Here is a 24,718-nt window from a genome sequence, read left to right as displayed (position 1 = left end):
GCCCTTGTTCTGTTTTTGTTTGTTTGTTTGGTTGGTTGGTTGGTTGGTTTTTTTGAGGTAGGGTCTCACTGGGCCAGGCTGACCTGGAATTGACTATGTAGTCTCAGGGTGGCCTTGAACTCTCGGTGATGCTCCTACCTCTGCCTCCCAAGTGCTGGGATTAAAAGCGTGTGCCACCATGCCCAGCCTCCTTGTTTTGTTTTTGTGAGGTAGAATCTTGCTCTAGCACAGACTGACCTGAAATTTACTATGTAGTCTCAGGCTGGCCTCGAACTCAAAGCAATCCTCCTACCTCGTCCTCCATAGCACTACCACACCCAGCCCATGGTTTTTAGATCAAAGAAAATGATTGTTGACAATACTTTAACACAAAGTTGCATTTATTATCAACAATGAAAGCAACACAAAAAAGTAGACCCAATCCACTAATTTTAAAGTTTGACACAATCTTTAGCAGAAAATTATGCTCAATAAAACATCACACATTACAATTAACAGAGTAAGATAGTTCTTCAGACTCTACCTTTTTTGTTTTAAATGAAACAGTGGTAAGCAAAGAAATGATAGAGACTTGATGCAACTCAAATAAAACAATATCCAAAGAGCAGAATTTCCAAATGCTAAGTTAGCAGAGTGAATATGGGACTTTTCAAAGTGGTAGAAAACAAAGCTCATTGATGGGTAGAATGGTTTGGGGCAGTTCACGTTAAAGGCCTTATAATTAAAACTTCCCTTATTTCTAGATTCTTGATTTAAAATCACCATCCTTTACAGGAACTCCTGCCAAAGGACAGAAAGGAAGTTCTTCACTGATAGGTGAAAGACCTATCCTATGCCTTCCATCTTTTTCCTCTTTAACTTGGCATGAGGCTCCTGTCACCAGTTTGGCAGGAATTACATTCTAGCAAAGGATTACCACTATTATATAGACCAACCTCTCTAGTTTCTTTACTAAGCAAATTCATACTTGCTTTAAATGTATCCAATTTCTTTATATTCTTTTTTTGTTTTGTTTTGTTGAGATAAGGTCTCACTCTAGCTCAGGCTGACCTGGAATTCACTATGTAGTCTCAGGGTGGCCTCGAACTCACAGCGATCCTCCTACCTCTGCCTCCCGAGTGCTGGGATTAAAGGTGTGCGCTACCACACCCAGCTCTTTATACTTATTCTGCTACATAACCCTGCTTGGCTATAAATCTGGGACTCACAGAACAGTAGCAGTATCGATCAGAAGATAAGCATCAGTTTCAACTTAAGAACTCTCTAAAACTGAGTGGTCACATCTTTTTATAGCCATACATACCACACCCCTTTTATTATCTTGTCCATTATTTCTTTCGGAATTCAATCCTCCGAGCTACATTCTGAGCACCAAATTTTTTGACCAGTGCACCTCTAGTTTCTTCATCATCCTTTTGCAAATCTAAGTCATCTTGTCGAGACCAAATGGGATATCCATCAGCTCTGTGACCAGACTCCAAAAAGAAGGACGTAGCCTCTAGCTCACCACTGTTTTTTAGGAAGGCCTGTGTAACAGTAGATAAATCCAAGTTAAACTTTTCCATTAACTGCCGGATGATCTTGATGGCAGCTCCCACCTCTGGTGTAGAAACCTTTTCTTCTTCCTCATCAGGCTGTGTTTCTGAATCTTCCTCTGGTGTGGGAGGATCATCATCACACATTGTTATATGGATTTCAAAATCAGTGTTCTTATCTACCTGCAAAGAATGACAAGACCAGTTCCTAATTACCAAATCATGAATTCTTATAATATGTGGTCTCTCCCAACTACCACTCCCTTGCTCTTTGCATACCAATTACCCAGACCTTCCTTCAGTTCCTATAATATGCTACATTACTGATTACACTTCTTCAGAGCAGGTGTGTGTGCATACAAATGTGTACAAAGCCAGGCATGGTGGCACACACTTTTAATCCCTGCACTGGGGAGGTAGAGGTAGGATCATCATGCCTCATCATGAAATTGAGGCCATCCTGAGACTGTAGTGATTCCAGGTCAGCATGGGCTACAAGACTCTACCACAAAAAAAAAAAAAAAAAAAAGTATGTGGAAGGGTGATAAGTGTTTGTGTGTGTGTGTGTGTGTGTATCAATCATACATACATACATATTCCCAGTACTCGGGAGGCAGAGGTAGGAGGATCACTTGTGAGTTTGAGGCCAGCCTGGGACTACAAAGTAAATTCTAGGTCAGCCTAGGCTAAAGTGAGACCCTATTTCAAAAAATAATTAATTAATTAATTAAAATTAAACTAGAAGGAGGGGCTGGAGATATGGTGGTCAAAGGCACTTGCTTGAAACCATAATGACCTAGGATCAATTCCCTACATAAAACCATATACACAGATCTTTGACCAACACCTCCACCACACCAAGCTTCCTTCTGTATCTTAAACTTTTCTTACTGTTCTGGACCTCAAGTAGATAGAAAGGGTAGCAAGATAACCAAAGGAAAATGAGGGTGGGGAATACAAGTAATTTGAGCTAATGTACCGAAACTTCTTCAAACTCCTGAGGAACTTCCTCAAACAAGTCTTTGGCTACTTTATCATTCTCCTTGACTTCTTTCATCACACATTCTTCTTCAGGCAAGTCTGGAGTTCTTTTATTCTGTGGCTCTATTAAAGAGAATAATCACATAGATTAGCATTAACATCTTTTGCACAGACAAAAATACAGTGCATACAATATGAAACCTGTGGCAGGAGTGAACATGTACCTGTTTGTTTTTCTATTATAAGATACCTGTTTTTTATTCAGAAGGGTAGAAAGCATATGACAAGTATGCCCAACAATTTCTGTATTTGTGTACAAAAAGCTGGATATACTATGCAAATGATAATATTCCTAGGTTTGGGCATATTAAAACATTGTTTTTGAATTTTATATTATTTTTATTTACTTATCAGAGAAAGACAGATGGACAGGGAGAATGACAATGGACACACCACAACCTTTAACCACTGCAAATGAACTCCAGACACATGCATCACTATGTGCATCTGGCTTACATGGGTTCTGGGAAGTCAGACCAGTCTAGATGTCCCTCAGTTGATGAATGGATAACGAAGATGTGGTACATTTATACAATGGAGTTATATTCAGTGATACAGAAAAGCAAAATTATGAAATTTGCAGGGAAATGGATGGACCTGGAAAGGATTATACTTAGTGAAGTAACCCAGGCCCAGAAAACCAAGCGCCACATGTTCTCTCTCATATGTGGATTCTAGCTAAAAATGTTTGAACTTGTGAGTTGGAATAAAACTCCACAGCAGAGGCCAGTAAGCTAGAAAGGGGCTATAAGGGAGGGAGGAAAGGGGAGGACTTAAGGGGACATTAGTGTATATATGTAAGTAGATGTACAGATTACTGGGGGTGGAAAGCCCTAAATAAGGTCAGGGGAAGAGACTGAGTAAAGGAAGGGTAGGGGAAAGTTAATCAGAGTCTAAGAGAATATGAATAAGCCATATGAAAACACTTTTCTGAACAACGGTACACCCAGTAGACACCAATTGTTAATAGAAAAATTTCAGTGCCAGGGATGGGGTATCTTCTAGTGATTTGTTAGCCAGAGAGGTCCCTGATGTCCTCAAAACATTACAGGCAATTGCCAAGGCTCTTGGGTTTCCCACCAAGTATAGATGGTAAGACCCTATTGCTAAAGACTCCACATGCTTAGGCTGCAAGGACACTGAGAAATCTTGCTGGAACAGAGCTGAAAACCTCCTCCCTGTAGACCAGCTAACAGAAAGCTAGAAAAAGCTATGCTGCGTGCAGCTCTATGGGAGAGAGAGAAGTCACCAGTGGATATAAACAATGGACACTGCAAGCCTTAAGTTTGGCCAGCCAGGCCAAATGAGCCAACAGGTGCAATAGTGGCATGTTACAGGGGAAACCAACTGCTCTCTAACTGTGCCAGAAACCTACTCCATGGGAGGGAACTCATACCTGGTACTGGAAACCTAGTCAAAAGCCTATGGCAGGGGAGGCCATGAGCCCTAGAGGAGTAAAGCCTGCTGTTGTCTGGCAAAATGCACACATTATGCTCATCAAACTGCCCTGTAAACACTTTTCTTAATATTCATAATTATATACTAATGCTACTCTCACTTTTGGGTTAGAGAAGCTTCTCTTTTCAGATGGTGGTGACCTCTAGGATGACTCAAAAGGCACCATAGAGCTGAGAAGTGACAAGAGGAGTGCTCAGCATTGAAACATCTCTATCACACCTTCCAAGGCTCAGAGTCCATTGCAGAAGAGGTGGTGGAAAGAATGTAATAGCCAAAGGAAGTATAAGACTCCTTAGAATGCATTCTTCCAGACACAAAATGGCCTGATACCCATGATACCGCAGTGCCTGGCACCACCTATAGAAGATACTCGTAATAGGAGAAAAAAATGATGACACCAAAATAAAAGAAAGAGAGCCGGGCGTGGTGGTGCCCGCCTTTAATCCCAGCACTCGGGAGGCAGAGGTAGGAGGATCGTGAGTTCGAGGCTACCCTGAGACTACATAGTTAGTTCCAGGTCAGCCAGGACCAGAGTGAGACCCTACCTTGTAAAACCAAAAAAAGAAAGAAAGAAAGAGAGAGAGAGAGAGAGAGAGAGAGAAAGAAAGAAAGAGGGCTGGAGAGATGGCTTAGCAGTTAAGGCGTTTGCCTGCAAAACCAAAGGATCCCAGTCTGATTCCCCAGGACCAATGCACAATGTGGTGCCTGCGTCTGGAGTTAAGTTTGCAGTAGCTAGAGGTCCTAATGCATCCATTCTCTCTCTCTCTGCCTCTTTCTGTCTGTCACTTACAAATAAACAAATAAAACAAACCAAAATAAAAGAAAGAAATGATTGAGAGGGGGAGGAGAAAATGAGAGGGAGGGAATTATCATGGTTTACTGTCTATAATTATTTAAGTAGCCAATTAAAAAGTATATGTTAATATACTGCACATAGGAAAAGGGAAAAAAAGGGCTGGAGAGATGGCTTAGTGGTTAAGGCGCTTGCCTACAAAGCCAAAGGACTTCAGTTCAATTCCCCAAGACCCACATAGCCACATGCACAAGGTAGTACATGCATCTGGAGTTCATTTGCATTGGCTGGAAGCTCTGCTGCACCCATATTCTCTCTCTCCCCCTCCCTTCTCTCTCTGCCTCTTCCCCTCTCTCGAATAAATTTAAAAAAATTGGAAAAAAAAGAAAAAATTCCTTGCATGCTGTTCACAATAATAAATAAATTGGTACAAAGAGTAATATGGGGGACTAGAGAGATGGTTTAGCAGTTAAGCACTTGCTTGTGAAACCTAAGGACCCTGGTTCAAGGCTCGATTTCCCCAGTATCCATGTAAGCCAGATGCACAAGGTGGTGCATGCCTCTGGAGTTCGTTTGCAGTGGCTGGAGGCCCTGGTGTGCCCACTCTCTCTGTCTCTCTGCCTCTTTCTCTCTGTCATTCTCAAATAAATAAAAGTTAAAAAAAAAAAAGTAATAGGAGAGATTGCTTAGTGGTTAAGGTGTTTGCCTGCAAAGCCTAAGGACCCAGGTTCAATTCCCCAGTACCTACGTAAGCATCTGAATGAGGGGCACATGCATCTGGAGTTGTTTGCAATGGCTAGAGGCCCTGGCATGCACATTCTCTATCTCCTCTCCCCTCCTCTCTCTTTCTCTCTCTCTCTCTTTACTTGCAAATAAATAAAATTTTAATTTTTTTTAAAAAAGAGTAATATGAAAAAACTGACCATGAACTACAGCCAGATGAAATGGAATTTCATGATGAATATATGTAGTGTGGTTTACCATACTATTCTTATTTTTACAAATTTATGGAAAGAGGAGCTAGGCGTGGTCGGCACACACCTTAAATCCCAGCACTTGGAAGGCAGAAGTAGGAGAATCACCAGGAGTTCAAGACCAGGCTAAGACTAGAGTTCCCGATCATCCTGGACTTAGTGAAACCTTACCTCAAAAGAACAAAAATAGGGCTGGTGAAATGGCTTAGTAGTTAAGGTGTTTGCCTGCAAAACCAAAAGACCCAGGTTTGATTCCCCAGGACCCCACATAAGGCAGATGCACAAGGGGTACATGCACCTGGAGTTTGTTTGCAGTGGCTAGAGGCCCTGGCGTGCCCATTCTTTGTCTCCTCTCTCTCTCTCTACCCTTGAAAAAAAAAACTTAAGAACAAAAATAAATAAGTAGGGCTGAAGAGATGGCTTAGCAGTTAAGGTGCTTGCCTGTGAAGTCTAAGGACCCAGGTCAATTCCCCAAAACTCATATAAGCCAGATGCACATGGCGACACAAGCATGTGGAGTTTGTTTGTAGTGGCTAGCGGCTCTGGCATAACCATTCTCTTTCACACTCATGAATAAATAAATAAAAATACTTTATAAATAAGAAGGTTGGGGTATAACACAGTGATAAGAGCATGTATTTAACCATACCTAAGGCCCAAGGTTCTATATTCAACACCAAAAGAAAAGTTATAGTTACATAATTGGAGGGGGGGGGCAACTGATGAGAAAAAATAAGGCAAATCTATTCACAGACAGAAAGACTTAAAGATAAAATTATTAAGTTTTTAAAGCAAATTGCACATGTCTAGTGTGCTAGTATGACTATGAGTGAAAGGACAGGACAGACAAGGCCTGACAACAGTTGCTTCTAGGACAGGGGCCTGAGGAAGATTTATCAAGTGCAAAGACTGACTTTACTATGCGCCACATTGATCTGTAGGATAAATTCCTAGAAGCAAAACTGTCATGGAAGCAAATATGCATTTTAAACATCAGGCACTATTAAAATGTCCACCAAAGAAACTACTAACTCTCTTCTATTAACTATGAAGGAATGTACTTGCTTTCCTATTCCTCAATAACTATGAAAATTACTAATGCTATTGATAGCATACCATAGTAGCTCCTTGCTCTAATTTTGACAACTCCAAAACATTTACCTATTTTAGTTTGGCCTCTGCTCTTAACATTTTTTTTCTTGAACATATTTTTTAACAATTTCATAAATGCATATAATGTATTTTTATATTTATCCATTACTCTCTCAGTCTCTCCCCATTCCTGCTGAACCTTTCTTCTTCCCAACTATTCATTCCCCCACCTACTTTTTTTTGTGAGTTTAATTAGGTTGTTTAAATGAGCATGGGTGGTTTTTAAACATTTCATTTATATATTTGAGAGGAGAGAGACAGGGACAGAGAGAATGGGTGTGCCACAAGGCCTCCAGCCACTGCAATCGAACTCCAGACACATGTTCCACCTTGTGCATCTGGCTTACATGAGTCCTGGGGAATCGAACCAAGGTCCTTTAGCTTTGCAGGCAAGTGCCTTAAGCGCTAAGCCATCTCTTCAGCCCAAACATGTGTGATTATTTACTGGAGTGAGTAACTCACCAGTGGCTATGCCACAGAAGAAAGTTAACTACCCTCCCCACCATTAATTGCCATTAGCTCCTCAGAGAAGGGTGGGCTTCATAAGTCCAGTCATTCATTTTCATTTAACATCACTGTTTTTTTCACTGTAACCCAGACTGACCTGGAATTCAGGCTATAGTCTCAGGGTGGTCTCGAACTCACAGTGACCCTCCTACCTCTGCCTCCAGAGTGCTGAGATTAAAGGCATGCACCATCACACCCAGCTTAACACAATATTTTTTAAAATATTTTTATTTATCTGCAAAGAAAGAGAATATGGGTGTCCTAGGGCCTCTTGCCACCACAAAAGAACTCCAGACACATGTGCCACTTTGTGCATCTGGCTTTACCTGGGTACTGGGGCATTGAACCCAGGGGGGTAGGCTTTGCAAGAAAGCACTTTTAACGCCTGAGCCATCTCCCCAGCCCTTAATAACACAATATTTTACATGTGTTTCTTGGCCCCTTATTTCCTTTTCTGAGAACTTAACCATTCCATTTTTCCTTTTATTCCCCTTTGTCAGCAGACAAAAGATTTATTCAGAAGAGAGAATATTTGAAAAGCAAAAGCATACATGCTGATGAGCAGCATGAGACTTTAGGTGTGAGGGCAGTCTTAGTGACTTCTGAGAGCTCGTTGGACACTAAAGAAAACAAAAGCTTCCTGTACTGTATCCTAATCATATCTGAATCCCAATCTTCAATTCTCTTCACCTAAGACCAAGAAGTGACCTTTCAGTTGAAGACAGCCTTCTTAAGTGAATGCACATTCAATTAACCCAAACATGAAAATAAATTGCTCTGTCATGTCTTTAACATGGCTTAGATTGAATCAACCAGAAGATAGAAACCATCTCTAAAAAAAGGGCGGGGGAGGGGGGACACATGGTGGTACATGCTTTTAATCCCAGCACTTGGAGGCACTAGGAGGATCACTGTGAGTTTGAGGCCAGCCTGGGACTACAGAGTGAATTCCAGGTCAGCCTGGGCTACAGTAAGACCCTACCTGTGGGGGGTGGGGGGGAGAAAAAGAATCTTGAAATCTCAGAAAAGAGAAACAGGTTACCCATGGCCTCTGATGGAGGAAAACTGGGTAGATATGGTGGTAGGCAGATATTACTATAGACTACACTTTGTTTTGAATATAGAACTAGTTCCACTCAGGAGGCTGAAACAGAAAGCTCACTTCAGTTCAAGGGTTCAAGGGGAGCCTGGACAACTCCGGCGCGATGCTATTATGCAGGCCACAAACAAACAAAAACCTATTCTAGGGGGAGAGGTAAATTTAAATCAGAGAGCAAGGGGAGAAAAGAAAGTGGTGCCATTTTACCCGGATGTCAACAGAGGAATGAGGCTGAGCAGGCCCAAACAACGCCACCCCTTCCCCCCTCGCACGCGGGCCCGAGCAGCCCTCACCCCCGCTGTCCGCAGCCTCGGGGTCCTGCTCGGCCTTCCGCTTGAGCTTCTGCGAAGAGGGACTCACGGGGGCGTCGCCCAGCAGGTACTTGTGCTCGTGGCCCCGCAGGTGCTTGAGGTAGCGGTCCTTGAGGGCCTGCCACGAGTGCTGCGTGAGCGCGCTCTTCTCCAGCGCTTTCCACAAGACGGTGCCCGTGACCGAGCTGGCCGAGCGGGCATTCTCCTTCACGTAGGTCAAGATGGCCACGTCGTCGGCGTCGGTGAAGGCGATTCGCCCGGACGCCGGCTGCGGCTCGGCCTCCGCGGAGGCCTCGGCGGGAGCCCCGGGCTCTGTGTCCCAGGCCTGCTCGGCCGTCGTCGTCGTCGTCGTCGCCGCCGGGCCCAGCCGGTAGGCCTCCAGCTCCAGCCTCTCGTTGCGCTCGACGCAGTCCAGGATGTACTGCGTGGAGATGAAGTCTCCCGAGGCCTCGGCCAGCGCCTCCCCGGGCTGGGCCAGCAGCACGGCCCCGGGCTCCTGCACCCTGCACACCGAGCCGCCGCCGTGCAGGATCAGCGTGGACAGGCGGCGCTTCGCGGGGCTGGGCCGCACGTAGAACGACAGCGGGGTGCCGTCTCCCCGCAGGAACAGAGTGGACGAATGGGTGGGCCCGTTGGGGTCTTTGCCCGCATCCATGCCCTCCGCCATGTCCGCCGAGCGCAGGTGACAGCCGTCGCCACCGACGCCACGGGCGGGGGGGGGGGGGCGGACGCCCAGCACTGCGCCTGCGCACGCGAGAGCCGCGGAGCCTCCGGCGCGCGGTCTGGCCGGCCCGGAAGAGGCGGAGGCTTCGAGCTCCGACCCGGAAGCTTTTTGGGGTCGGGCCCCTGGGTGAAGATGGCCACGGTGCAAGAGGCCGAGGTGAAAGTAGACGGCGAGCCGAAGCTGAGCAAGAAGTAAGTGTTGTTGACGGTAACTAGGTTCCCCGGGGTCTCGGAGGCCGGCTGGGGCAGCAGCTCGAGGCTGCCGCCGGAGGCGACGGGGCCGCGGGTCTTCCTGGCTGCCCTCGGGGGTGCGCACATGCTGCTGGGACGCCGCTGCTGCGCCCTGGACGCCGCAGCCTCCGGCGTGCCCCGAGGCCACCCGGCCGCGGCTGGCCCTTTCCCGCCGTCCCGACCGCAGGTACCAGAACATGGAGGATGAGCCCAACACGAAATCTTGGGAGGTGACAGGAAAGAAAACTGAAACTAACTTCTAAGAAATGCTCTTGCTGTGGATCCCTGAGGAAGAGGATAGAGGACGACTAAATAGCTTTGCACAGAAGAGCCTTTAAGTGTTCCTTGGCCTCCCCAAGGTCATTCTGAAGCCTGTGTATTAAAAGGGATCCGTTCTGAAATCGTGCGTTATTCAAAGGATCTCTGAGAACTAAGTCGTATTCAGCCTGGGGGCATCTTTATTGACCACCCCCCAAACCTACAAGTGTGTAAGTCAACATGGACATATCTACATTAGCCACTTTATCTGTCTTATATTCTCTAAATACTATGCACCCTCTCCATCAAGGTTCCTCATCTGAACTATAATGGCTTGAGTGCCTTCTTGGTGCTTGGAAGGACTCTGTCATTGGTACCATTCCAGAGACGTAGGCGTTATCACTTGTTATTGCCCCTTTAGTGCACTAGAGCTGCTGGATAGGAACTAACTGTTTTCCCTTTTGTGTTTCTCGGCCCTTGTTTTCTGTGTTGTAGAAGAATTGTAAGGGAACTATACATATGGTTTGCTGTCATCCTCATATTGTCTTTCATTAGAGTGATATGATGACATTCTGTAAATGTTTGGAACCTTCTCTTAGACTTCTGCTTTGGGGATAATTGAGTAGAATTTGATCTGTTAAATTGAATTTTTAGATCATATATCACAGGTACATTTAAAGCAGAGTTTTTAGGTAAGACTGCAGTTTTCAGGGCAATTGAAAAAACTAGTTAGCCTTTTTTTTTTTTTTTTTTCCCCCTGACATAGGGTCTCACTCTATCCCAAGCTGACCTGGAATTCACTATGTAGTCTCAGGGTGGCCTTGAACTCCTGGTGATCTGCCTACCTCTGCCTCCCAACTGCTGGGATTAAAGGCGTGTGCCACCACACCCAGCTTCCCCTCCCTCCCTCCCTCCCTCCCTCCCTCTCTCTCTCTCTCTCTCTCCTCCTTCTTTTTATTTACTTTTCTTAAACACACCTACCACTTTTTTGAGGATCATTTATGTGCCCCGCACAAGGCTAGATCTGTAGAAGCTTTTTGTCTAATCTCAGTAATAATCTCACAAGACAAGAGGTTGGGGAGTGCATCTACAACAACAACAAAAAATAACCTCTTGCCTTGTAAAATTGATCTGCCAGTGAAGCACTGGGGCAGAGATCCAAAGTGAAGTCTTTATCAAGTCTAGCTGCAAAGTCCCTATTCCTACATTGTCTAAAAGAATTCATTTTGGGGGCTGGAGAGATGGCTTAGCAGTTAAGACACTTGCCTGTGAAGCCTAAGGACCCAGGTGTGATTCTACAGGTCCCATGTAAGCCAGATGCACAAGGTGGCTCATGCATCTGGATTTTGTTTACAGTGGCTAGAGGCTCTGGCGCACCCTTTCTCTCTTGCTCTCTCCCTTTTCCTCTCCCTCTCTCAAATAAATTTTAAAATTAAAAAAAAAATTCATTGTTAACGTTGTATATTCCTGTAGTGACTGGGCTAAAATAATTTTTTGAGATTAACATTCCCTTTTTTTAAAATATTTTTTGTTCATTCTTATTTATTTGAGAGTGACAGAGAGATAGAGAATGGGTGCGCCAGGGTTTCCAGCAACTGCAAATGAACTCTAGATGCATGTGCCCCCTTGTGCAACTGGCTAACGTGGGTCCTGGGGAACCGAGCCTCGAACTGGGGTCCTTGGGCCTCACAGGCAAGTACTTAAGTGCTAAGCCATTTCTCCAGCCCAGCATTCTCTTTTTTATATATAAGTGTTATTAATAGAACTTTTTGTTCTGAAATCTTAACTGAGAGATTTTCCCCTTAAGCTAACTTGAACACAATAGTGTGATCCTGGTATTTCTGATGCCATCTAGTGTTGACACATAATGTACTCTGAGACCCTGTCTTTCTTTTTTTTTTCCTTGAAACTCAAACTAGGCTCATTTTTGCTGTGTTTTTGTGTGGCTTGTTTGCTCATTTTTATTTATTTACTTATTTTCCAATATGGAATCTCATTATGTTAGCTAGTCTGGTGTCAAACTCCTAAGTGCAAAGGATCCTTCTTCAGTCTCCTGAGTGACTGAAATTACAGACATATGCCACCACATCCAGCTACTTTTATCATTGTCTGGTGTTTGCATTTGAAAAGACATTTCCTTGTGTTTTATATGCTTTTCTTGGTCATCTTATAGCCAGATATTTCACCTCCAGGGGAGAAACTACACTTCAGGGCTTTAAAAAACTGTCTCATATTCAGTCTCCCTCCCTCCATCCCTCCCTCATATTTTAGAATGCTGTGATCATTTTTACACGTGAGGTGTTGATTGACTTTTTGGTCCCAGATATGTTCCTTTTTTCCATATCAAGACCTTGTCAGTTATACTTCAGAACAATGAATCTTAACAGGATTACTGTTAAGAGTGTCTGAAGTTAAATGGAGCATAAAAAGGTAGTCCAAAGCTGGGCATCATGGCACACGCCTTTAATCCCAGCACCCAGGAGGCAGGAGGATGAGGATCGCAGTGAGTTCAAGGCCACCCTGAGGCTCCCTAGTGAATTTCAGGTCAGTCTGTTAGAGTGAAATCCTACCTTGAAAAAAAGATAGTCCAAATCATGGCTCCCTCCCCTAATTCCAGGAGCACATTTTGAGTGGGTGTATACTGCTTGTCCCATCTGACTCCACATCTCTGTTTCCTGCTAGGTGGTGGTAATCATTAGTTCCAGGGCGTTCTGCAATGTTGACGCAAGCTGCTGTAAGGCTTGTTAGGGGGTCCATGCGCCAAGCCTCCTGGGCACAGTGGGTTCAGAGGGAACTTCGACTGGGTCAACTTGCTCCTTTCACAACGCTTCACAAGGACAAGCCACTTTCTGATAAAAGAAGGTTGGTGCCCATTACCTTCTTTATTGCTCTGTGAGCAAAAATCCTTTCCTTTGCCAAGTGTGGTGGCACACGCCTTTAATTCCAGTACTCAGGAGGCAGGGGTAGGAGGATCACCATGAGTTCGAGGCCACACTGAGACTACATAGTAAATACCAGGTCAGCCTGAGCCAGAGTGAGACTCTACCTCGGGAAAAAAAAAACAAAAAACAAAAAACTTCAGTTTCTACTGAGCTCCTGGTTAAGTCTTTGGACTTAAGAAAACAGAGCTTTACTGCTAAAACCAATAGTCCTTTCTCACTTTTTCTGTATAAATTGTAATCCCTTCACCTTTCCATTTTTCCCTCTCCTCCCCACTTTTTGCAGGTTTTTGTTTTTTGAGACTGTCTTGCCAGGCATCCCTGGCTAGCCTTGAACTCACAGTGCTTTGCCCTCAGCATCCTTATTGGTGGATTACAGACACATACCACCATCTTCAACTTCTTTACAGTCTTAAGATGACTTCTGGTTCTCAAGCTAGACTACTGCTAAGCAAAGATCCTATTTGTTTATATGTATTTACTGGGTTGGAGTGTGTTGAGACAGGGTGTCATGTAACCCAGATTAGTTTCAGACTTTGTAATTCTGGGATGATTTTGAGCTCCTACTAATCCTTCTGCCTCCAATCCCATTACAGGCACCAGTCATCTTGCCCAGCAGATATATAACTTATTATTTTGGGGTTTTTTGTTTTGTTTTTTGAAGTAGGGTCTCACTGTAGCCCAGGCTGACCTGGAATTCACTATGTAGTCTCAGGGTGGCCTCAAACTCATGGTGATCCTCCCACCTCTGCCTCCTGAGTGCTGGAATTAAAGGCATGTGCCACCACACTTGGCAGGAATTTACTTATTTTTCTTGTTTATTTTTATTTCTTTATTTGATAGGGACAGAAGACAGAGAAAGAAAGAAAGAGACAGGGAGAGAGAGAGAATGAACACGCTGAGGCCTCCAGCCACTGCAAACAAACTCCAGATGCATGTGCCACCTTGTGCATCTGGCTTACGTGGGTCTTGGGGAATCTAACCTCGAACTAGGGTCTTTAGGCTTCACAGGCAAGCACTTAACCGCTAAGCCATCTCTCCAGCCCGGAATTTATTTTTAATTATTTGATTTTCTCACATACATGCACCACTTCACATCTAGCTTTCTATGGGTGCTGGGGAGTTGATCCCTGGCCAACAAGCTTTGTAACTTTTTTTTAAAATTTTATAAGCATTTTCCATGATTATAAAAAAAATCCCATGGTAATTCCCTCCCCCCCCCACTTTCCCCGACTTTGTAACTTTTAACCACCATGCCATCTCCCCAGTCTCCCAAATAAGAGACTTCCTAATGCTAGTTATTTTTTCTGTGTTCCTGGGATCTTACTTACTCTTGAGATTAATTTGGTGCTAGTTTTGGTGCTATCCTTAGGATCTTTTTTGTTCTTTTAGATTCAGTTTAAGACCAGTATCTCTGTTAGGTGAAAATCAGATTCATCTTAATCCTAGGGAGAATCAGCCTTAGATGCCCACTGACTGAAATACAGCATGATAGTCCTAGTAGTGCCTGTTTGGAAAGCTTATCTTTTCATCATGCTATGAGACAGATTGTATTTAGTTTTTTTTGTTTTTTTTTTTTTTCTGGTTTTTTGAGTTAGGGTCTCACTCTGGTCCAGGCTGACCTGGAATTAACTCTGTCATCTCAGGGTGGCCTTGAACTCACGGTGATCCTCCTACCTCTGCCTCCCGAGTGCTGGGATTAAAGGCGTGCGCCACCACGCCCGGCGAGACAGATTGTATTTAGAAAGAGTTCACCTTTTTCTAGTTTTGTTTTCTTTTTTTTTTGAGGTAGGGTCTCACTCTAGCCCAGGCTGACCTGGAATTCACCATTTAGTCTCAGGCTGGCCTTGAACTCACAGAGATCCTTCTACCTCTGCTTTCTGAGTGTTGGGATTAAAGGCATGTGCCAACACACTTGGCCTAAGTTGCCTGTTTTTAAGCCATCACAGTTCTGTTTTGTTTTTTTTTCCTCAATTTTTATTAACATTTTCCATGATTATAAAAAATATCTCATGGTAATATCCTCCCTTCCCCCACTTTCCCCTTTGAAATTCCATTCTTCATCATATTCCCTCTTCATCTCAATCAGTCTTTCTTTTAATTTGATGTCATGATCTTTTCCTCCTCATGATGGTCTTGTATAGGTAGTATCAGGCACTATGAGGTCATGGATATCCAGGCCATTTTATGCCTGGAGGGAGCATGTTGTAAGGAGTCCTACCCTTCCTTTGGCTCTTACATTCTTTCTACCACTTCTTCTGCATTAGACCCTGAGCCTTGGAAGGTGTGATCAAGATGTTACCCAGTACTCCAGTCACTTTCTTTCCAGCTCTGTGATACCTTCTGAGTTGTCCCAAAGTCACTGCCATCTGAAAAGAGAAGATTCTCTACCCACAGTGAAAGTAGCATTAATATAAGGGTATAAATATTAAGAGAAGTGCTTACTGGGCAGTTTGATAAGCATAGTATATACATTTAGCCAGACATCAGCGGATGTTATACCCCTGGGGTTCATGACTACCCCTGTTTTAAGTTGTCAGTATCAGGGATGTATTCCCTCCCATGGAGCGGGCCTCCAGTCCAACTGGAGGGCAGTTGGTTTCCACCATGACAGATGTGCCATTATTGCACCCATTGGCTCATTTGGCCTAGCTGGCCAATTATAAGGCTTGCAGTGTCCACTGTTGAGTATCTTCACTGGTGGTATCTCTTTCTCCCATTGAACTACATGTAGAATGGCTTCTTCCAGCTTTCTGTCAGCTGATCTACATGGAGGAGGTTATCAATTCAATTCCAGCAGGATTTCTCAGTGGCCTTGCAGCCCAAGTATGTGGAGTCTTCAGCAATAGGGTCTTACCATCTATTCCTGGTGGGAGACCAAGAGCCTCCACAATGGCCTATAATGTTTTGGGGGCAGCAGAGACCTCCCTGACCAACAACTCACTGGAGGTATCCCATCCCTGGCACTGAAAATTTTCTAACAACGATCTATGTGTCCTGAGTGTTCCATTGTCCAAAACTGGAGGATTCCATATGATTTATTTATATCCTCTTAAATTTTGATTGGCTTTCCCTCCACCTTTCCTTAATGTCTTCCCTTGACCTCACTTTGGGCCTTTTCACCCCCATTAATCTATTCTTCTACTTAAATATATATAATACCAACCTACTAAGTACCCTCCTCCCTTCTTTCCTCTTCCCTTTATATCTCCTTTTTAACTTACTGGCCACAGTTTTGTTTTGTTTTGTTTTTGTTTGTTTGTTTCTTCGATTGTTTTTTTCCCCCAAGGTAGCTTAGGCTGTTCTGGAACTCACTATGTAGTCCCAGGGTGGCCTCAAACTCATGGCAATCCTCCATGCTGGGAATAAAGGCCTGCGCCACCATGCCCAGCCAGTTTTGCATTTGAAAGGTCATTGATTAAAGTCTTTATTTTCAAGAAATCATTCTAGGGCTAGAGAGATGGTTTAGCAGGTAAGGCACTTGCCTCCAAATCCAAAGAACCCAGGTTCAATTCCCCTAGACCCACGTAAGTCAGATGCATAAGAGGGTGCATGCATGTGGAGTTCATTTGCAGTGGCTGAAGGCCCTGGCGTGCCCATTCCCCCCCCCCTTTCCTATTTCAGTATCTCTCAAATAAATAAATAAAAATAAAATGTTAAAGAATCCTAAAGAAATCATTCTAAGTTCATATTGAAAATTGCAGTGATACATACCTGTAATCCCAGGCTAAGGCAGGAGATTGCGAGTTGAAGGCAAGGCCAGACTGGGCAATTTAGCAATCACTGTCTCTACCTCGAAACACCCCACAGGAAAAAAAAAAAGAATGAAGGGCTTGTATAATGAGAGACTTGACCAGAAATATATCCAAATTTGTATAGAGTTTATGTCCTACAGGCAGAGTAAGAAAGGTTAAGGAAATGAGATGCTTAGAATATCTTACATTTGAGTGCTAACTGAATGGTAGGACAGGATCTTTTGTTTTGTTTTGTTTTTCAAGGTAGAATCTCCCTCTAGCCCACGCTAACCTGGAAATCATTATGTAGTCTCAGGGTGGCCTCAAACTCTTGGCAATCCTCCTACCTCTGCCTGTTGAGTGCTGGAATTAAAGGCATGTGCCATCAAGCCTGGCTCCATTACTTTTTTAAAAAAATATTTTATTATTATTATTTTTTTTTAATTTGAGCCAGGGGTGGAGAGAGGGGCAGATACAGAATAAGCACATCAGGGCCTCTAGCTACTGCAAACAAACTCCAGATGCATGTGTCACCTTATGCACTTGCCTGATGTGGGTACTGGGGAATTGAACCTGGGTCCCAAGGCTTCCCAGGCAGTCGCCTTAACCACTAAGCCATCTCTCCAGCCCAGGATCTTTTTTTTTTTATAAACATTTCAGTCATATTATACAACCAGTAAGAGGGTGTTTTATTTTCATTTCTGGATAGGGAGGGTAACTCATTTGCCCAAGGTTCTAATTAGTAGATGTTTCAGGATTTAGTCCCAGGCAGTTTGACTACAGGAATAGTCTAATATCCCCTGTATTTCAGTGCTTGATACAGTATTCTGCTCTATTGTCAAAGACCAATCTTTGACACCTATTATGGAGAGATTAACTATGAGAAGTTTGCTTGAGCTTCAGAGAGCCTACCCTTCCTCCAGCCTAACTCAGTCCTCAGGGAGTGGCAGTGAGGGGCTGGCAGAGCTAGAGGTATTGCCTTATCTATCACACATTTGATTGGGACTGTAGGAACTTCATCTTCCTGAGGGGATACCCAAACTGAGATGCAGTTCTTCATGTCAAAGAGCTAAGTAAGCTCTGTAACCTAGGTAACTTGCCTTACAGATTTTGGGAAATCTTTGTTCCAGTTCTGGTATATGGTAGTTTCTTTGTCATGGTATATCTTTGCTTTGGTTGTACCTTAATATCAGGTCAAGTTGGCACAGGCTGAAGATGATCTTTTGCATTTTGTTCTGAGCTTGTTTTTTCCTTTGTGTCTTTCACGTATAGAGTTTATGGCTAATGGGCTAGACTCGGGGAGTGAAATTAAATGAGGGTGTGGAACTGAGCAAGAATATTTTCCTCAGGTTGTTCATGTTTTTTAAAGTGGGGGGCCAGAAGATGGGGGGCTTTTTTTGCAGCTTTTCACATTGCATGCTGTTATCTTCCCCACAGTGAACTAAAAAGACGCCTGAAAGCTGAGAAGAAAGTGGCAGAGAAAGAGGCCAAGCAAAAGGAGCTCAGTGAGAAGCAGCTGAACCAGGCTACTGCTGCTGCCACAAACCACACCACCAACAATGGTGTGGGTGCCGAGGAAGAGACCCTCGACCCAAACGTGAGTCTCCTTGGTCACTGGAATGGTTGAACACAGGAAAGCTTGTGGTGAACTTTTGGCTGACTCCTTTAGGACCAGGCAGTAGAGGGGACTAGTGACTAAGAAGATAAATTTGAAACAGATGCTGAACCCTTGTCAGTGCCAGTGGAGTGGGGGAAGAGGAAATTCTGCCCTTCTATTTGGCTGTAGGCACAGGTTCTGAATTTGTTTTTTGTTTTTGTTTTTGTTTTTGTTTTGTTTTGTTGTTGTTGTTGTTGAGAGAGGGAATAGGCACACCAAGGCCTCTGTCCTTTGCAAACGAACTACAGACACATGCGCCACATTGTGCATCCAGTTTTACATGGGTACTGGGGAATCAAACCTGGGGCCTTAGTCTTCACAGGCAAGTGCCTTAATCACTAAACCATTTCTAAATCCCCCTAAGAAATTTTTTGTTTTTATTTTTATTTATTTGAAAGCAATGGACAGAAAGAAAGAGGCAGACAGAGAGCGAATGGGCGCGCCAGGGCCTCCTGCCACTGCAAATGAACTCCAGATGCGTGCGCCCCCTTGTACATCTGGCTAACGTAGGTCCTGGAGAATCGAGCCTCAAACCGGGGTCCTTAGGCTTCACAGGCAAGCGTTTAACCACTAAGCCATCTCTCCAGTCCCCCCTAAGGATTTTTAATATCAACTCCCATTTCCCATTAGTCAATTGGGAATGTTCAGTATTCCTAAGTGTTGCAGTCAGGTTCGCATTGCTGACAGAAATCATCCAAGAGCAGCTTGTAGAAAAAAAAAAAAAGGTTTATTTTGGCTTACAACTTGAGGGGAGGTTCCATGATGGCAGAGGAAAATGATGGCATAAGCAGAGGATGGACATCACCTCCTGGCCAACATCAGGTAGACAACAGCAACAGGAGAGTGTGCCAAACACTGGCAAGGGGAAACTGGGTATGATACCCATAAGCTTGCCCCCACCAGTACACTGCCTCCAGGAGGCATTAATTCCCAAATCTCCATCAGCTGGGAACCTAGCATTCAGAACACCTAAGTTTATGGGGGACACCTGAATCATACTGCCACACTGATTAGTTAATCTTCCTGGGAACCAACTGGGCCTTGTAGCAGCCCCAGAAATGTCTCCCTAAAGATAAATTAGGGATTGCTGTGGTTGGCAAGACACACTCCATAAGTTAGATCCACCTCTCTACTCCCCCACCTTATCTTTCGTTCATAGTTTTGTGCATCAATACAGACATGCCATATATGTAAAGCCAATTTCCCATTGCAATAGCAGCATTGGAAAGCTGCCTCAAGAAGTGATCTGGTCACCTAATACTCAACTACCAAAAACAAAGACTGCCATATAGCAAGTTAAGTTTCTACTTCCTCACCTAATATTCAACTACCAGGGGATCGTACACTTGGCTGAATACTCCCCCATCCTGCTGGTAGCTGATGAAGAAACAAAGGCATTGCAGCCCACCACTGAATAGCGGGCCTCCCCCTCTTTTGTATAAAAGAAGGGAGGAGGTGTCCGGAGCCATAGAGCAAAAGCCTCTCCATTTTGCCTGGGCCTGCTCATAAACTGACTCATTACTCAGAAAGCTGGTCCATCCAGCTTTCTGTTAGGTACTTCTGGAACTGGTCAGCAGACTACTTACAGAATCTTATCTTTTGCAAAACGCCAGTTTATGGTCAGGATGTGAAACCTGGTGCAGTCAGGATGTTAAGCCAGTGAGGCAAGATTAGATGAACACCTAATTACATCCCCTCTAGGTTTCCTGACAACTCCTTGCCCTGGCCACGTCCCCTTCCCCCTACAACCCTATATAAACCTACATGTAAGAATAAACTCTCGAGGCCGTGAAAAAATAAATTAATTAATTAATTAATTTAAAAAAGAAGTGGTTAATCCTAGTACTCAGGAGGCAGAGGTAGGAGGATTGCTGTCAGTTTGAGACCACCCTGAGACTACAGAGTGAATTGCAGGTCAGCTTGGGCTAGAGTGAGACCCTACCTTGAAAAAAACAAAAAAGTGGTCTGGATGGGCATGATGGCATACATCTTTAATCCCAGCCTCAGACTATGTAATATGTTCCAGGTCAGCCTGGGATAGAATGAGACCCTACCTCAAAAAAAAATTTTTTTTTTCAAGTAAATTTTTTCTAAAAAAGTTTTGTGGGGCTGGAGATGGAGAGATGGCTTAGTGGTTAAGCGCTTGCATGTGAAGCCTAAGGACCCTGGTTCAAGACTCAATTTCCCAGGACCCACACAAGCCAGATGCACAAGGGGGCGCACACATCTGGAGTTCGTTTGCAGTGGCTGGAGGCCCTGGCGTGCCCATTCTCTCTTCCTCTCCCTCTCTCTCTCTCTTCGCTCTCTCTCTGTCTGCCTCTTTCTCTCTTTGTCTGTTGCTCTCAAATAAATAAATAAATATATTTTAAAAAATAAGTTTTGTGGACTGCTGTGGTAGAATATCCATATTTATATCCTACAGGCTCCATGAGCTTAACTGAAAGCAAAGTCTAATGTATGGCCAGTAGAGTAGTTAAGAAGGTAAGTAACTTCAGCATATACGTGGCCCACAAAAGTACCAAGGCCTGGCTGGAGAGGTGGCTTAGTGGTTAAGGCTCTTTCCTGTGGAGTAAATGGACCCATGTTGGACTCTCCAGGTCCCATGTAAGCCAGGTGCACAGGGTGATGCAAGCGTGCAAGGCTGCACATGCACTCAAGGTGGCACAAGGTATGAAGTTCAATTACAGTGGCTATATTGTTATTGTTATATTATTATATTGTTATATTATATATCTATTATTTTAGACAACTCTTTTTTTGTTTTGTTTTTTCAATGTAGGGTCTCACTCTAGCCCAGGCGGACCTGAATTTCACTATAGAGTCTCACGGTTGCCTCAGACTCACGACAATCCTCCTATCTGCCTCCTGAGTGCTGGGATTAAAGGCATGCGCCACCACTCCCGGCTAGACAACTCATTTTTTTCTCTTTTTATTGAATCTTGCATTTTGGGATTGTGGTCTTCATTTTCCTGTTGTGATTCTGCATATTTGAAGTGTAAATGTTACTCTCTGTTCAGTTCTATGATTTCAAGAGTACAAAGGGCTTGATCAGTGTTGTTCCCCCCACAAGCTTTTATGTTTGGGTGCTTGGTTCCCAGCTAGTACTGTTATTTTGGGAGATTGTGGATCCTTTAAGAAGTGGGTCCTAATTGAAGGAAGTGAATCACTGTTGGATCAAGTCTTAAGCGTTAGCTCTGTTTAGCACAAGCACGCACTCTACCCCCTGATCCACAGCAGAGATGTTTTCTACAAGCTCCTGATGCCTGGACCAAGCTGCTCCAGCTATCATGTCTTCCCTTCCATGACTTCATCTTTAACAGGGAGTCAGAGCAACTCCTTCTTCCCTTAAGTTGTTAGGTCGGGTATTCTGTCATAGCAACAAGAAAAATAAATAATACAAATTAGAGAGAACCTCCACATACTGAGGCCACTCAAAGCCAAATACAGTACTGTGCTATATGGACCACAATCTGACAAGGTTCAACTTCTCAAGGGCTCTTTCTCTGTCTCTTTTCCACAGCAATATTATAAGATCCGGAGTCAAGCAGTTCACCAGCTGAAGATCAGTGGGGAGGACCCATACCCACACAAGTTCCATGTGGACATCTCACTCACTCACTTCATCCAACAATACTCTCACCTGCAGCCTGGAGACCATCTGACTGACATCACCTTAAAAGTGGCAGGTAGGAAGATTCTCTGGTGACTCACTGGGCTCTCATAGCAGACAGGCGTCTTTGGTAACACAAAGAAGGGTCTAGAAGCCAGGTGTGGTGGCACATACTTTTTTAATATCAGCACTCAGGAGGCAGAGGTAGGAGGATCGCTGTTTGAGGCTAGCCTGAGACTACCTAGTGAATTCCAGGTCACCGTGAGCTAGAGTGAAACCCTACCTCAAAAACAAAAGAGAAGAATTTGGGGTGGTCTTGTCCCCCTCCCTTTGGGTTTTTTGAGACAGTCTCACTGTATAACCTGGACTAGCCTTCGACTTAAAATTCATCTGTGTCATTCTCCCAGTTGCTGGGATTATAGGCATGAGCCACAACAGTGCCTACCCAGTCTTGCTGTTAAGTAGGCTATATATATGAAGCTACCTAAATGGGGACAATACCGTTATATCTGCTCACAGAAAGAAGTGGAATGAGGTGTCCATCACATGAAGAACTTTTTATCATTAGGAACCATGGCCCAAGTCTCCTAAGAACTTCAAATTTGGATCTGTGAATACTTTGCCCTGAGACCATTATTTCTAGAATATTATTATTTGGGGGTTGTAACATCTTGTGTGAGATCTTTTACTGTTTAATTATTGTGTTTTTATTTGAAAGAAGCAGGGGGGAAAGAGGGAGAGAATGGGCATACCAGGGCTTCTAGCCACTGGAAACAAACTCCAAATGCGTGCACCACCTTATATATCTGGCTTTTGTGGGTTATTTTTTCAAGGTAGGGTTTTGCTCTAGTCCAGACTGACCTGGGATTCACTATGTAGTCTCAGGGTGACTTTGAACTCAAGGCAATCTTCCTACCTCTGCCTCCCAGGTGCCACCACGTCTGGGTGCAAAATCTTTTAATATTGGTCATTCTGGCTTAGTATTTGCAAACAGAAAGAGAGTGAACGGGGACAGCAGAGCCTCTTACCAGTGTGTGTGAACAAACTCCATATGCTTGCTACACCATGTGTATCTGGCTTACGTGGGCACTGGGAATCAAACCTGGGTCCTTAGGCTTCACAGGCAAGTGCCTCAACAGCTAAGCCATCTTTCCAGTCCCATTTTAAATTTCATTTCTGTATGTGTGTGGGTGGGGGGTGGGGAACACCAGGATCTCTTGCCACTGCAAACAAATGCCAGATGCTTGTGTCACTTTTGTATCTGGCTTTATATGGGTGCTGGGGGTTTGAACCCAGGCCAAGCAGACTTTATAAGCAATGTCTTTAACCACTGAGCCATTTCTCTATCCTTGGGTCCTGTTTTCTGACCCAGTCTGTTAGTCTGTGTCTTTTGATTTGGAAAATTGAGACCATTAATGTTTACAGTTATTGAAATGTGTGAGTTAATCCTTGTCATGTTGGTGGTTTTGTGGTGCTTGATATTTTCTTAGTCTTCATTTACTTAAGTACTCTAGCATTGATTATTTTTCCCTCCTGTATTTTCTTAAATGTGTTATCTTTTTCTTCAATTTGAAGTTTTCCATTCAGTATCTTTATATATATATTTTATTTATTAGAGAGAGAGAATGGGCACGCTAGAACCTCTAGCCACTGCACACCAACTCTAGATGCATGCACCACCTTTTGCATCTTAACTGCTAAGCATCTCTCCAGCCCAGCTTTCTTTCTTTCTTTTTAATATAAGCAGAGAGAGAGAAGAGAAACAGACTGAGAGAATGAGCATGCCAGAGCTTCTAGCCACTGCAAACAGACTCCAGATGCATGTGCCACTTTGTGCATCTAGCTTTACATAGACTCTGGGTAGTTGAACTCAGATCTTTAGGCTTTGCAGGCAAGCGCCTTAACTGCTAAGCCATCTCTCCAGCCCTCCATCCAGTATCTTTTATAGAACTGGCTTTGTGGTCATAAATTCCTTTGACCTGTATTTATCATAAGAAGTTTCTCTTGGGCTGGAGAGATGGCTTAGTGGTTAAGCGCTTGCCTGTGAAGCCTAAGGACCCCGGCTTGAGGCTCGGTTCCCCAGGTCCCACGTTAGCCAGATGCACAAGGGGGCGCACGCGTCTGGAGTTCGTTTGCAGAGGCTGGAAGGCCTGGCGCGCCCATTCTCTCTCTCTCCCTCTATCTGTCTTTCTCTCTGTGTCTGTCACTCTCAAATAAATTAATTAATTAATTTAAAAAATTATAAAAAATAAAAATAAATAAATACAGTGGCTGGCTGCTGTTGGATTTCCCAGTTCACCTCTGCTCCCTCACTTTTACTAGGCTTCCTTTTACTTTGTCTCCTTTCCTTGCTCTGTTGAGTATGGATATTTCTAGTGACTCATTCTGAAGGGAACCTCCCTGATAAGTTTCTGTGGGCTGATTTTTCTGGCCCTTTTTAGGCTTTTTTAGCATAGCCCTCACTTGCATGGGAATTGGCCCATCCTGTCCCAGTTTCTGCTGTTGTCCTCCACTTAGCCTGAGGTAAAATGTTCAAATTTTTCTGTGAATACCCTTGGCCAAGTGGGAAGTCTCCAGTTTTCAGATCCATCAGATGTTCTAGTACTCACCTACTACTATTTTTGGGAATTCACAGGAATATGTTCCCACATAATTTTATCAATGGATTTTTTTGGCTTAACTTGTGCAGTTGCACC

The 24,718-nt window shown here is 44.0% G+C and overlaps 2 protein-coding genes across 4 annotated transcripts in view; one reads left to right on the top strand and one right to left on the bottom strand.

Annotated features, from left to right (window-relative positions):
* Positions 1–362: 362 nt before the first annotated feature.
* Positions 363–9,578, bottom strand: LOC101616032 (TERF2 interacting protein). Its single transcript, XM_045142445.1, has 3 exons — positions 8,853–9,578; positions 2,515–2,639; positions 363–1,718 (listed from the first exon to the last, which is right to left on the bottom strand). Exons 1-3 carry the CDS (start codon positions 9,535–9,537, stop codon positions 1,329–1,331), a joined length of 1,200 nt encoding a protein of 399 aa, XP_044998380.1. The 5' UTR covers positions 9,538–9,578; the 3' UTR covers positions 363–1,328.
* An 87-nt stretch (positions 9,579–9,665) lies between these two features.
* Positions 9,666–24,718, top strand: part of Kars1 (lysyl-tRNA synthetase 1) — a 29,160-nt gene continuing 14,107 nt past the window's right edge. The window contains exons 1-4 of one of the 3 annotated variants that reach the window (XM_004659604.2): positions 9,666–9,785; positions 12,765–12,944; positions 18,193–18,352; positions 21,933–22,098. In XM_004659604.2, coding sequence (XP_004659661.1) covers positions 12,799–12,944; positions 18,193–18,352; positions 21,933–22,098 — 472 coding nt within the window. In that variant the 5' untranslated portion in view covers positions 9,666–9,785; positions 12,765–12,798. Of the gene's footprint in view, positions 9,786–10,093; positions 10,313–12,764; positions 12,945–18,192; positions 18,353–21,932; positions 22,099–24,718 lie in introns of those variants that run through there. The other 2 variants (XM_045141620.1, XM_004659605.3) reach the window with 2 other exon arrangements.

Source organism: Jaculus jaculus, chromosome 1, assembly GCF_020740685.1.
Source record: "Jaculus jaculus isolate mJacJac1 chromosome 1, mJacJac1.mat.Y.cur, whole genome shotgun sequence".
NCBI lineage: Eukaryota > Metazoa > Chordata > Mammalia > Rodentia > Dipodidae > Jaculus > Jaculus jaculus.
The sequence above is the reverse complement of the archived record's forward strand: the minus strand, read 5'-3'. Positions and strand labels throughout refer to the sequence as shown.